General features: G+C 44.6%; 1 protein-coding gene across 3 annotated transcripts in view; it reads left to right on the top strand.

Annotated features, from left to right (window-relative positions):
- Window positions 1–5180, top strand: part of aass (aminoadipate-semialdehyde synthase) — a 98597-nt gene extending 93417 nt beyond the window's left edge. For all 3 annotated transcript variants that reach the window (XM_038780090.1, XM_038780091.1, XM_038780092.1), the window contains 2 exons: window positions 2225–2401; window positions 4682–5180. In XM_038780090.1, the coding sequence (XP_038636018.1) occupies window positions 2225–2401; window positions 4682–4797 (293 nt within the window). In that variant the 3' untranslated portion in view covers window positions 4798–5180. The remainder of the gene's footprint in view (window positions 1–2224; window positions 2402–4681) is intronic.
- Window positions 5181–14267: the final 9087 nt, after the last annotated feature.

Genomic DNA, 14267 nt, shown 5'->3' with positions numbered 1-14267 from the left:
ACGATGGGACTGTTCTTCTTGGAGAGGAGATTTGATAGAGATGTTCAAAATTAGGTGGAGGGAGGATAGAGTAGATAGGGGGGAACTGTTCCTACTCGTAAAAGGATCCAGAACGGGAGGGCACATATTTAAAGTGGTTTGCAAAAAAAGCCAAAGTGATCTGAGAAGAATACTTTTACATACAATGAGTAGTTCTGGAATGCACTGCCTGGATGTGTGGTGGAGGCAGTTTAAATCGAAGCATTGAAGAGGGTGATGTGTAGGTTTCTATCAGAGGGCATCAGATGATTACTTGAATAGAAACAATGTGCAGGGGTATGGGGAAAAGGCTGGAGAATGGCACTAAGTCACGATGCTCGCTTGGAGAGCCGGTGCAGACATGATGGGCCAAATGCCCTCCTGCCATGCCCATAACAATTCTGTGATTCTGTGAAAACCTGACTGCCCACCCTATTACCCCTCATTGGCGTTTGTCAGGCAGGTCTGACCAATATCCCTTACTTACCTGGTGTGGGATCCATCATTTTTTCACGACATGGCACTGACAGATATCAGTGGAGGGGGCCGATTAATTCCTCCTTCCCACTCCCCCTTGCCGGAACTCCAATGTAGCCAGCGATCAGGATGCCATTTTTAAATGGAGTCCCGATCTCTGGAGCCATCATGAGATGCCCATGGGTGCCATTCTGTCTGGTCCCCGTTTGTGGAGACCAATACTGAAAGGCACTCTCCCAAGATCTCCAAGCGAAGGACATAGATCCCAACACCTCAGGTACATTAGGGAAACTGTACATTAAAGTGAGACTAGCTGTCTCATTTTAATATGCAGATTTGTCTAAAGGTGATCCTGCGCGCAATGGGTGGATTTTACATCAGAACGTCTCGTAAGATTGCATTAGATCTCAGGAGGTGTTGTGAGCCGGGTAGATCCCGGTAGTGGCGTCTCCTGGTTTCTATTGGCTACGCTGCACCATGGCATGTACAGGCACAGCTTGGCTGTTAAATCATCCCCATCAAGTTGAGACCACGGCTGTGTTGGCGAGATCTGTCCATTCCCATTTAATGCATAGATTAAGTTGCATTTTCTCTGTTGATTTTCAACATGTAATGTGTTTAGGTGAGTAAAAGTGGTGTAGTAGTCCTATACCTTCAATATGTACTTGAAAACAGGTTGGGTGCGATTCACCGGCCGCATTGGGCTGAAACGAGAGCACAACGCGACTGGAGAATCCCAGGAGAGGCTTACAGCGAACTTCCCGACACGATCCAGGCCACACGAGATGCTCCTAAGTCCTGTGACACCTCTGAGTCGGGACTCCGCGCCAAATGGGCGTGACAAAACGCCACTCCCGTTAATAGGGTCGTAGACCTATCCCCAGGGAGGCTGCAGCCAGGCGCCGATCAGTGCTGGTCCACACAAACGTGGACCAGGAGGAATAGCACCTGGACGGTCTCCCCCGGCCACCGGAGACCCCAGGGTGGTCAGGGTAAGTGCAGGGTGGCACCCTGGCCCTCCCCTGGAAGGCCAGGCCAACAGGAGCACTGCCTGGGTGTCAGGGTAGCAGTGCAAGAGTGTCCGAGTACCAATGTGGCACTGCAAAGTGCCAGGGGGGCGAGATGGGCCATGCCCATAAAATGAGGGTGGGGGTGTATGAAGGTAGGCGAGTGCAGGTCAGGTAACTGGGGGCCTCTGGGAGTTTGGAGGGGTGATAGGTGGGGGTCCTGGAAGAGAGGGGGTGCTATAAGGAGATGTGGGGGTGGGGGGCAGAAGCGAGGGGATCCCAGGGATCCCATAGCGGATTGTCCTCACGTAGTGTCCATGTGTGTGGGGGATGATATTTACCATGGGTGGGAGTGTGGGGAGATTGGGGCACCCTTTCAAAATGGTGGCTGATCCGAGTTCAGCTCCTCAGTGCTAAAAAGACACTAAATGTGGTCTAAACCGGTGAGCAACTCCTCAGCGCCAAAAAAAGTGACATTGAATAATGGTGGGGAACTCAGCGACAGAGTCGGTGGGAAACTCCCTGAAAAACACGCCACACATTAACTTAGAAATTTTGGGGGATTGTGGCTGTTGTGATTGAAATCACACAACAAATTCCAGTTTGTGATATGTCCCATACGACAGATTCCAGTTTGTGATATGTCCTATACGACAGATTCCAGTTTGTGATCTGTTCTATACGACAGATTCCAGTTTGTGATATGTCCTCTTTTGTTTCAGCTCCGGGTGAAAGAGATTTGATTGTCTTGCGGAATGACGTTGGCATTAGACACACTTCAGGTCAATTGGAAACAAAGCACGATAGTCTGGTGGTCTATGGTGATGTTGGTGGTTTCTCAGCAATGGCAAAAACTGTTGGTTACCCATGTGCTGTTGGTGCCGAGATGATTTTAGATGGTAAATCCTTTTCATTTTTTCGAACAGATTATTGTATGAGGCTCTCATTAATGTTCCTCACTATTACAAGGGATTCCAAGGGATTCCGAATACTTCTGTTTCTGTGGCAGTGCTGAATAAGATGGGACAAATCCAGGATCCTTATGCAAATTGGTACAAGGAAACCAAGATCCCCAAAAACTAGGCCTCGAGGAACAATGGCTTTCCCTCAGTCAAATTGGTACTGAAGTAGGGACACGTCAGCCTTACTCTTAGAAGCTTGAAGATTTCGAGCCATAATGTGGGATAATGTGTCCGCGTATTCCTGAAAGTGCGCTGTACTGCTGGGGGTGTCACCTTTCAGCTGACAAGTAGCCTCCCTATTCAGGTAGATGCAAATATTTCAGCACACTATTCTCTTGGTGTTCTGGGAAATGTCCTCTCTCAACTAACATCATGAAAAGAGATTAATTGGTCACATGTCTCATTTACTGCTTTTGGCAAGGAAGGACCAGGGATCCAGGTTCAATTCTGGCCTCGGGTGACTGTGCGGAATTTGCAAGTTCTCCCTGTGCCTGGGTGGGTTTCTTCCGGGTGCTCCAGTTTCCTCCCACAATCCAAAGATTTGGTGAACTGGCCATGCTAAATTACTCCTTAGTGAGCATATGTGCAGGTTAGGTGGGGTTACAAGGATAGGGTGGGGGAGTGGGTGTTGGTAGTGCTCTTTCAGAGGGTTGGTGCAGACTCGTTGGGCCAAATGGCCTCTTTCTGCACGGTAGGGATTCTATTCTATGATCCTGATTGATATTGTTATAAATGGACTCCTGTATTGCAACTGGAACAATGATTACAATACCAATTTGTTGGCCAAGAAGGATTATGGGAGTAAAATGCCAGTGCGGACGCCATTAATGATAAGGATTCAGTTTGCCAACATATTATCTGCACATAAAACCTGTTCTGACAAACAAGAAGGCATATCTATTAATAAAGTAACCTTGAATAATGTGTCCGGTATACACCATATTTCAAAAACTATTGCTACAGATCTAGACATGTTCCTATTTCAGGAAACACAGAGTTGGCTGATGTGCAAAAGTTATTTTTGTGAGGGCCAAGACGAATCCAGCACGAGTTTGTAGAATCGAAAGAAATAACTTTATTTATAATTACATATATACTACAGCAGCAGCACTCCGCCACTGCTCACTCCTCTCTCGCTGGTTCCACACTGGCCAGCTCTATTTTTGCAGGTGACTCTGCTAATGATTTCTTCATCCCCCTCATTGGGGAAGCTCATACCCACTAAGGATTGTGGGGTTGCCATAAGTCTCCAGTCAGCAGTAATCAGGTTATATCAGTTATACAATCTGAAATGATATCAGCACTGAGAGAGTCTATCAGGAACAGTTGGAGATGTGGGTGATTGACTTAATAAAGGAGTTTAAAATTAGAAAGGGTAAATGAACAAAAAATATTTCCACTTGGAGAAAACAGGGGGTCATCAATAGGAAATTGTCCCCAATAAATTCAATAAGAACGTAAGGAGCAACTTCTTTACTGAGAGGCTGGTTAGAATATGGAACCTGTTGCAACATGGAGCAGTTGAGGAAAATACCGTGGACGCATTTAAATAGAAGTTGGATAAACAGATGAGAGAGAAAGGAGTAGAAGATTGTCCTGATGGGGTTAAATGAAGTAGATTGGAAGAAAGCTTAGAACTTAGAACAGTACAGCACAGAACAGGCCCTTCGGCCCTCAATGTTGTGCCGAGCAATGATCACCCTACTCAAACCCACGTATCCACCCTATACCCGTAACCCAACAACCCCTCCCTTAACCTTACTTTTTAGGACACTACGGGCAATTTAGCATGGCCAATCCACTTAACCTGCACATCTTTGGACTGTGGGAGGAAACCGGAGCACCCGGAGGAAACCCACGCACACACGGGGAGGACGTGCAGACTCCGCACAGACAGTGACCCAGCTGGGAATCGAACCTGGGACCCTGGAGCTGTGAAGCTCATGAGCATAAACACCAGTTTCTGTGCTGTAATTTTGACATAATTCTAGGTCAAGACTTTTAAAACAAAGTAATAGAGTTATAAGCAAGGCTTTTGGGAGTGATGCACCTGAACAAATATGTTTCAGTCTTTATTGTCCATGGATAAATTTCTCGAAGAGTTTCTTTCTTCCCATCCTGAAACGTCCCCACCCTGAAGAAATAGTCACTGTGCTTTTGAGCCATTTGCCGATTCCAATACCATTACAATGTTCAAACTTATTGCATTTTTAACAGGTGAAATCTCTACAAAAGGAATGATTGGTCCATTGACCAAAGATATCTATCAACCAATTCTGGATCGCATCAAGACTGAAGGCATTGTTTACACTTCAAGCAGCACCTTTTCATGAAAGACGGTTTATTTTATCACCGGGAAATCATGCAGTAATATTCAAATCTATGTGTTTTTCACAGATTTTATGCAGCAGAAGCACTTATAACATTTTTAACTGTAAATCTCAAATTGCTCCTGTGAAATTCTTTGCCCACTCAGTGCTACTGATCACTGAGCACCAATCGGAGAGTATTTTGTCGTGTGTGGTCAATCATGATTAATTAAAGAATGGAACAATTAGCAAAACTTTTAATCATCGACGCTGACTGCAAGCTGAGGTAATTAACTGTTGATAATCTTGGATTCATTTAAAAAAACATTTGTGACGTCAAACAGCTTTTCAGCTTGGTGAACAAATCTCCCATTGTCTAACCATTGCAATACAGTTTATTCCTAATACTTTGTGTGTGGCTTCTGTTTGTGCGCAAATCTGCAATCATGGAATCGTATTTAAGTGCAGGAGAAGGCCCAGGTTAATTGCGTTAATTCCCCAACCAGAGCTAACAACTTGATCCCAATTCCATCACCTTCTCCAGGAATGGTGCGCAGATTCCTGCATCAGAAAACTTCAGCAGAGCTAAGGGAGCCATGGTGGTCCTGGTGGTCTAGTGGTTAGGATGTGGCACCGCTTTTCACCACTGTGGCCCAGGTTCGATTCCTGGTAAGGGAAGTACATTTCAGGCAGCACGATGGCACAGTGGTTAACACTGCTTCCACACAGCCCCAGTGACCATCATGCTCAATTCTGGCCTTGGGCGTTTGGATGTTCAAAGAATTACAGAATTTACAGTGCAGAAGGAGGCCATTCGGCCCATCGAGTCAGCACCGGCCGTTGGAAAGAGTACCCTATCCAAGCCTACATCTCCACCCTATCCCCCACCCAAGCTATCCCCTTAACCCCACCTTACCTTACCTTTTTTGACACTAAGGGCAATTTAGCACAGCCAATACACTTACCGCTGCACATCTTTGGACTGTGGGAGGAACCCGGAGCACCCGGAGGAAACCCACACAGACACGGGGAAAACGTGCAGACTCCACACAGACCCGAGCGGGAATCGAACATGGGACCCTGGCGCTGTGAAGCCATTGTGCTAACCACTATGCCACCATGCTGCCCAGGGACATGTTGTCCCTGTGTCTGTGTGGGTTTCCTCCGGGTGTACCAGTTTCCTCTTGCGGTCCAAAGATGTGCAGACTAGGTGGATTGACCATTCTAAATTACACCTTAGGGATGTGGAGGTTAGTTTACAGGGGTGGACGGTTGAGTGGACCTGGGTAGAGTACACTTTCGGAGATTAGTGTAGACTCAGTGTGCCGAATGGCCTCCATCTGCACTGTAGGGATTCTATTCTATTCTAAATCCTGCAATTAGTTACTGAGCCCCATGAATCGTTCTGCAATTTGCAGGTAAATTTGCTTCTCTATTTGGTAGCCTACATGCATACATCCAGTAGTGTAATAGCTAAATTCTAAGGAATATAACCTTGGTTTATATAAAATAAAAACAGAAAATGGATGAAGTCAGCAGATCTGGCAGCAACTGCGGAGCGAGAAGCACAGTTAATGTTTTGAGTCCATGTGACTCGATGGGTAGAAATAAGAAATAATAAAGGGAAGATGTCCTTGGTAGGTGTAATCTATAGGTTCCCAAACAGGGGGACCTACAGGTAATCAAAGTTTAATCTATAGGTCCCCAAACAGTAGTTCTACATTTATTTTCCTGGAACAGTATACTAGGGAACCAATCAGGGAGGAGGGTACTCTCGATTTGCTATTCTGTAATGAGGAGGCATTAATTAATGACGTCATAGTTAAGGATCCACTAGAGAATAGCGACCATAGTATGGTAGAATCCAAGATTCAGTTTTGGAGCGAGAAAGTGGAGTCCCACGCTAGGGTTCTGGAATTAAAGAATGGAAATTACATAGGCATGAGGACAGATATGGCCCGATTAGAGTAAGCAGAAAGGCTAAAAGGTAGGACAGCTGATGAGCAGTGGCAGTTGTTTAAGGAGATATTCAGTTCCTCACAACTAAGATATATCCCAGTGAGGAAGAAAGATGGGGAGAGCGGTAAAAAAATATCCATGGCTGAACAAGGAGGTCAAGGACTAAGGTGTATCATATTGCAAAGGCCAGCGGTAGACTGGAAGTTTGGGAAACTTTCAAACATAAACAAAGGGATGCTAAAAAAGTTATTAAAAGAGCTAAGGAAGTACGGGGATAAAGCCAGTCGATTATTGACTCACCAACTGAGATGGCAGGCAGCCACACGGGAAATAGCTCAAGTAAAAGATGAAGGGGGAGAAATTTTTAAAAAATGAAATGAAAATCGCTTATTGTCACGAGTAGGCTTCAACTGCCTCGGATAAGATTAATGGAGCTTTTGAGAATTTCTGTTGAGGGCTATACAAGTCTGAACCGCCGGAGGATGGAGCAATTTGGGCAGATTGGACTTCCCATTAGTAGAAAGGGTGAAGGGGGAAGAGCTGGAGGCATCATTGAGTTTGGAGGAAGTTACGGACTGTATTGGTTCCATGCAATTGGGGAATGCACCAGGACCGGATGGTGTTCTGGCTGGAATTTACAAACGGGTTGTGGCCATGTTGGCATCGCACTTACTGGGAATGTTCACCGATTCTCTGCTGAGAGGAGTACTGCCTGCCTCACTGACGCAGGCCTCGATTTCTCTAGTCCCGAAAAGGATTCCCTTGAATGTGAGTCTTATAGGCCTATTTCACAATTAAACACTCGTGAAATTACTAGCTAAGGTTCTGGCGAAATGTTCAGAGGGGTGCTTACCAGGAGTGACCTCTGAGGATCAGACAGGATTTGTCAGGGTCTGACAGCTATTGTCCAATAGGAGGCTTTTGACTGTGGTCATGTTGCTGTCTGTGGAGCAGGTGCCGGAGGTAATCATCTCCATGGATGTGGAGAAGGCCTTTGAGCATGTGGAGTGGAGCTACCTCTTTGAGGTCTTGGGACGATTCGCGTTTGGTCTTACTTTTATTTCCTGGGTGAAACTGTCATATAATGGCCCCACGGATAGTGTATGGACTAATGTGAGCTCAGGATATTTCTGACTGCACAGGGGCATGATACATGGATGCCGCTGCATCCACTATTGTTCGTGCTAGCGATTGAACCATTGGTCATTGTGCTTCGATCGTCAGGGGGATGGAATGTTATTGAGAGGGGGGGTGAGGAACATGGAGTGTCCCTTTACTTGTGTAGCCATCTGGGATGGCCACTTCCAGAATACAAAATGGATGCTCACAAAAAATGTAGGGAAATGTGGACAATGCTAGACAGCAAGCAGGCACAGTGCCTGAATGTATATTTGGGAAGCAGTTACCAGACGGAATCGAAACTCTGGGTCGATTAGCATATTGATGGCCCATCTCCGAGGAACACAGGACTAACACTCGGGTCGTCGATACTGTTACAGACATCCCGGCGCCAGAAAGACACAAACAAAACAAGGCCAACGGCCACCTAAGACACGCCCAGCCATCAGGGCATCCACCCCTTTAGATCGATGACAATGATCAAGAAGCTGCCCAATTAATTGGGATCAAGTTTAAGGCCCGCCTAAAAGCACGTAGCCCCTCCACGTATAAGAAGGAACCCCCACAAGAGGTTCGCTCTCTTGGATTTGGCTCTCAGGCCATCGACCAGCATCACCAGAAGCAGTAAGTTCAAGGTCAATGTTCGCTACCAGATGGACGACCTTAGCTGTTCTCCTGTATCTCTTTGAATCCAACAGCCTCAGATCTGAACAACGGCCATTGTTCCTCTGACTAAGTGGGCACCCAAAGTTAAGTATAGGCGTTAGCATTAGAGATAGTTTAGTTTGTAGTACTGTTGTGAAAAAATGAAAATCGCTTATTGTCACGAGCAGGCTTCAATGAAGTTACTGTGAAAAGCCCCTAGTCGCCACATATTTACTTTGAACTAACTAACTGGTGTACTGGCTCTTTGATCGGTATTCGGTTTGAACCTTGTGGTGGTATCGAGAGATACCTGGCGACTCTGAAAGTAAACATAATTAGGATTAAGGAAGGCAACCACATTGACTGCTATATTTATAGCAAGTAAACAGAGCAACAAATGGACAATTTGTTGTTGTACATTTCTGATCCTCTCACAGGTATGGGAGAAATTATGGAACTGTTGAAAACTTTTGGATCCTTTTCAGGATGAAGGTTGAATATGAGCAAGAGTGAGATGTTCTGGAAAATTCCCTAGGGAACAGGACAGGTTTAGGGAGGCTGCCTATTTAAGTATTTCTGGATTCAGGTGGTGCATGATGAGACATAGTTTCATAAGTTGAACTTGACCAATCTGGTGGATGCGGTGAAGAGGTGGGATGCCTTCCCGCTAACCTTGGCTGGTAGAGTACACAGGCAAAATTAACGTTTTACCAAGGCTTCTATTTGTGTTCCAGGGTCTTCCGGTTCTCCTCCGAAATGTTTTTTTCGCTAGGGTTGATAGACTAATCCCTGCCTTTGTTTAGGCTGGAAAGACTCAGATGGGTTGGTGCTACAAACTGGATGCTCTGTTATTGGGCGGCGAACATTGGGGAAGTGCGAAGATGGTTTGAGGAGCCAGGTGTGGGATGGGGTCAGAAGGAAGAGGCCTCTTCCGTAGAGTCGTGTCGAAGAACGTTGGTTATGGCCCCTCTTCCGTTCTCCCCGGTCAGACTCCCGATAAGCCCGGTGGTAGTGGCATTTTTAAAAATTTGGAACCAGTTTAGACAACATTTTGGACTGCAGGACATGTCTTTACTGTTAACAACCTGTGATAATCATAGGTTTGCACCATCAGGGCTGGACACAATGTACAGGATCTGGAGGAGAAAAGGGATTGAGTGGTTCTATAGGAAGAGGAAGTGTTGCTCTTCTAGTTTGTGTTGGGAATTTGGGTCCATACGGCCCATCTACAAAACTGAAAATGGATATAAATGTGATGAATTATATACTTGGAGATAGAGGGGTGGGGGGACAGGATGGAAAGATTTCAGACTTCCAGCATCCGCAGTATTTTACTTTTATCTTTGTTTATATAATCTCTTTCATAATTTAATCTTCGGGGTCTAGGATTCTTGTACATATAAACTGCACTTCCTCCATGACCAATACATTCTTCTTAATGTTCCAGGTGGGTCTAAGTAGGGCTTTTCGTGGTTGCAGCTTGATTGCTGCACAGTGTAGTCTAGTCCGGTAGGGCACTACGGTAGCACAACTGTTAGCAAAGTTGCTTCACAGCTCCAGGGTCCCAGGTTCAATTCCCGGCTCAGGTCACTGTCTGTGTGGAGTCTGCATGTTTTCATCGTGTGTGCGTGGGTTTCCTCCAGATGCTTCGGTTTCCTCCCACAGTCCAAAGATGTGCAGGTTAGGTGGATTGACCATGATAAATTGCCCTTAGTGTCCAAAAAAGGTTGTGTGGGGTTACTAGGTTACAGGGATAGGTTGGAGACGTTGGCTTAAGTAGGGTGCTCTTTTCATGAGCCGCAGACTCGATGGGCCAAATGGTCTCCTTCTGACTATGGATTCTATGATTCTGTATAAAGGCCGGCGTTCCATTAGCCTTTTTGATTATTTTCTTTTAGCAGTTCATGACATTTTAATGATCTGTGTACCACAGTTATCAATTTTCTTAGGAAGTTTCCTAGTATATACTATTGGGGAGAGATTGTGGTGGTAATTTCACTGGACTGGTAATCCAGAGGCCCAAGCTAATACGCTGAGGGAAATGGATTCAAATCCCACCTTGGTGGAATTTAAATTCAATTCATAAATCTAGAATTATAACGCTCATCTCACCATGAATCTACTTATTGAGTGTCGTAAAATCCCATCTGGTTTGCTAATGTCCTTTAAGGAAGGAAATCTGCCATCTTTACTTGATCTGGCCTATATGTGACTCCAGATCCACTGTAATATGGTTGACGGTTAATTGTCCTCAATTCAAGTGCAATTAGGGATGGAAAACCAATGCTGGCCTTGCTAGCGTCAACCACATCCCATGAAAGAATTTTTAAAAAGTAGATGACCTTAATGGATGGGCAGCATGGTAGCACAGTGGTTAGCACTGTTGCTTCACTGCGCCAGGGACCCGGGTTCGATTCCCGCCTTGGGTCACTGTCTGTATGGAGTCTGCAAGTTCGCCCCGTGTCTGCATGAGCTTCCTCTGGGTGCACCGGTTTCCTCCCACAAATCCCGAATGACGTGCTAAGTGAATTGGACATTCTGAATTCTCCCTCCGTGTACTCGAACAGGTGCCAAAATGTGGCGACGAGGGGATTTTCACAGTAATTTCATTGCAGCGTTAATGTAAGCCTATTTGTGACACTAATAAAGATTATTATTACATTTGCCACAGTTTTGTCAACATTATTAATCTATTAATATCTCTTTATAATTTTATCCTTCCGTCTGTACTGCTTACAATGCTGTCTCTATCTTTGTGTCATCATCAAACTTGGATAAGTGGCTTTCTGTCCCGTATCCTACATTGTTAATAATTATATGTTGAGGTCTCAATCCAGATCCTTACAAGACATTGCTGATCTCATCCATCCAATTATAGTAACTGCTCTTTCTGTCTGCTCAGTCATTTTCCTATTCTGATCAATAGATAGATAGATAGAGAAAGATAGAGAAAAGTAGATGATAGAGAAAGGCACAGAACAGGCCCTTCGGCCCACAATGTTGTGCCGAACTTTTGTCCTAGGTTAATCATAGAATTTTGGACACTAAGGGCAATTTTTCATGGCCAATCCACCCAACCTGCACATATTTGGACCGTGGGAGGAAACCGGAGTACCCGGAGGAAACCCACGCACACACGGGGAGGATGTGCAGACTCCACACACACACAGTGATCCAAGTCGAAATCGAACTTGGGACCCTGGGGCTGTTAAGCAATTGTGCTATCCACAATGCTACCGTGCTGCCCTTAAGAAGAAGTTAATCTGCACTCCATTATTCTACCCTAATCCATGTACCTATCCAATAGCCGCTTGAAGGTCCCTAACGTTTCCGACTCAACTACTTCCACAGGCAGTGCATTCCATGCCCCCACTACTCTCTGGGTAAAGAACCTACCTCTGACATCCCCCCTATATCTTCCACCATTTATCTTAAATTTATGTCCCCTTGTAATGGTGTGTTCCACCCGGGGGAAAAGTCTCTGACTGTCTACTCTATCTATTCCCCTGATCATCTTATAAACCTCTATCAAGTTGCCCCTCATCCTTCTCCGTTCTAATGAGAAAAGGCCTAGCACGCTCAACCTTTCCTCGTATGACCTACTCTCCATTCCAGGCAACATCCTGGTAAATCTCCATTGCACCTTTTCCAAAGCTTCCACATCCTTCCTAAAATGAGGCGACCAGAACTGCACACTACTCCAAATGTGGCTTGACCAAGGTTTTGTACACCTGCATCATCACCTCACGGCTCTTAAATTCAATCCCTCTGCTAATGAACGCTAGCACACCATAGGCCTTCTTCACAGCTCTATCCACTTGAGTGGCAACTTTGAAAGATCTATGAACATAGACTCCAAGATCTCTCTGCTCCTCCACATTGCCAAGAACCCTACCGTTAACCTTGTATTCCGCATTCATATTTGTCCTTCTAAAATGGACAACCTCACACTTGTCAGAGTTAAACTCCATATGCCACTTCTCAGCCCAGCTCTGCATCATATCTATGTCTCTTTGAAGCCGACAACAACCCTCCTCACTATCCACAACTCCACCAATCTTTGTATCATCTGCAAATTTACTGACCCACCCTTCAACTCCCTCATCCAAGTCGTTAATGAAAATCACAAACAGCAGAGGACCCAGAACTGATCCCTGCGGTACGCCACTGATAGTCCAGAGAGTATATAAAGATCCTGTTCCTGAATTTAGTTCCTCTTGCCTGGTACTTTCCAAACAGGACATCATGCCTATTTTTCCTTGTGTTGGATCCAACCAGGGCAACTATGACTCGATTCCCTCCATCTGAAATATCCTTTTAATCCAATTCAAGTTGGCCCTATCCAGTTAGACAACATACCATGCAATGCTCCTGCTGAAAAAGCATGTCTGTGCCTGCCTAATTATTGAATTTTGGGATTAAAAATGGAAGTTTCACGGGTAGAATTGCCTTTTTTTCCAATCAAGAAACATGCAAAAAAAAACCTGCACAAATTATTAGATACTAAAATATATATGGCTTATAGGCAGAGTCATTTACATTGACTGCAAAAAAAATATGGTTATATACAGGGGGGAGTTTTAATACATCTATAGATTAAATATATTTTTGCAATACTAGCCTGAGAACATGGAAGTTAAACTCCAAACTGCATTTATTTGGTACAAAAAGATTATTTTATTAATAATTTTCTTTCCAGAGTTTCAATATTGTAATTGACATTTTAAAAATTCTGTATTTTGATCAGACATTAAACGCAGGACTGATATGAGGCAGGTGTTCTTCGAAGTCGAGATGTTGTAAAGCTTCTGCAGAGCTGGAAGTTAATCTCGAACTCCAGAAATGTTGACATCTGTGCGTCAAACGAGGTGTTATTGGCACATCCCCAATAATGACAGCCAGTACTAATCAGCTAATAAACCTTGTATTTTAATTCTTCTGCAGTAGCCATAAATGTAAAAACATCAGCTGCAACCGAATCACACATCACCTGGATCTTTTCTCTGTGAAAAGTCTGTCTAGAACTTACTATTTCTGTTGCACAAGTAGTGTTAAAATTGCATGCTGTTATTTGTAAAGTTACATCGAATAAGTCATTAATAAACATCTGACATGAGATTTAGAATCAAAGCTGAATTAAACAGACATTTTCAAACATTAATAAAATGCCAGCTACGACAACCATGTAGTCAGAACATCAAAAAAGACTAGAAAAGACTCTGTAGTAAAATATAAAAATCTAGAATTATAAATAGAAATTTGGTCCATGGACAGGTTCATTGTTCTACTATTTACATTATGTATTAGAAGATTAATTTTCTTTCTTTAACAATATGACGTCCACATCCAGACTTGGTCAACACTGATATTTATTTCTGTACATTCAGTATCTTGCTTGGGTACTGCTGAATGTTGGTCTTTATAAAGGTGTTGACATCATGGAAAACGGAGAGATAAGTCTTCGGCAGCAGCACTTTAGTAGCCATTGATGTTGCGGTCAATATTCTCTTTCGGAAACCTCTTTACAAGACTGTCTTGAACGCAACCCCCCCCACCCCCCCCCCCGCCCCCCCCCCCCCCCCACCCCACCACAAACCCCCCTGCCCCCCACAAGCACCCCCTCCCCACCTCTCTTAACTCTGATACAGACTTGAAGCAGACCATGGAACGTGACACTGAACATGCTGAATATGCAACTACAGCGAACATCAGTCAGGCCAGCGTAATGCAAATGGGACATTCACACACTGCACAACAATTTCCGCTAACGA

Source organism: Scyliorhinus canicula, chromosome 20, assembly GCF_902713615.1.
Source record: "Scyliorhinus canicula chromosome 20, sScyCan1.1, whole genome shotgun sequence".
Taxonomy (NCBI): domain Eukaryota; kingdom Metazoa; phylum Chordata; class Chondrichthyes; order Carcharhiniformes; family Scyliorhinidae; genus Scyliorhinus; species Scyliorhinus canicula.
The sequence above is the reverse complement of the archived record's forward strand: the minus strand, read 5'-3'. Positions and strand labels throughout refer to the sequence as shown.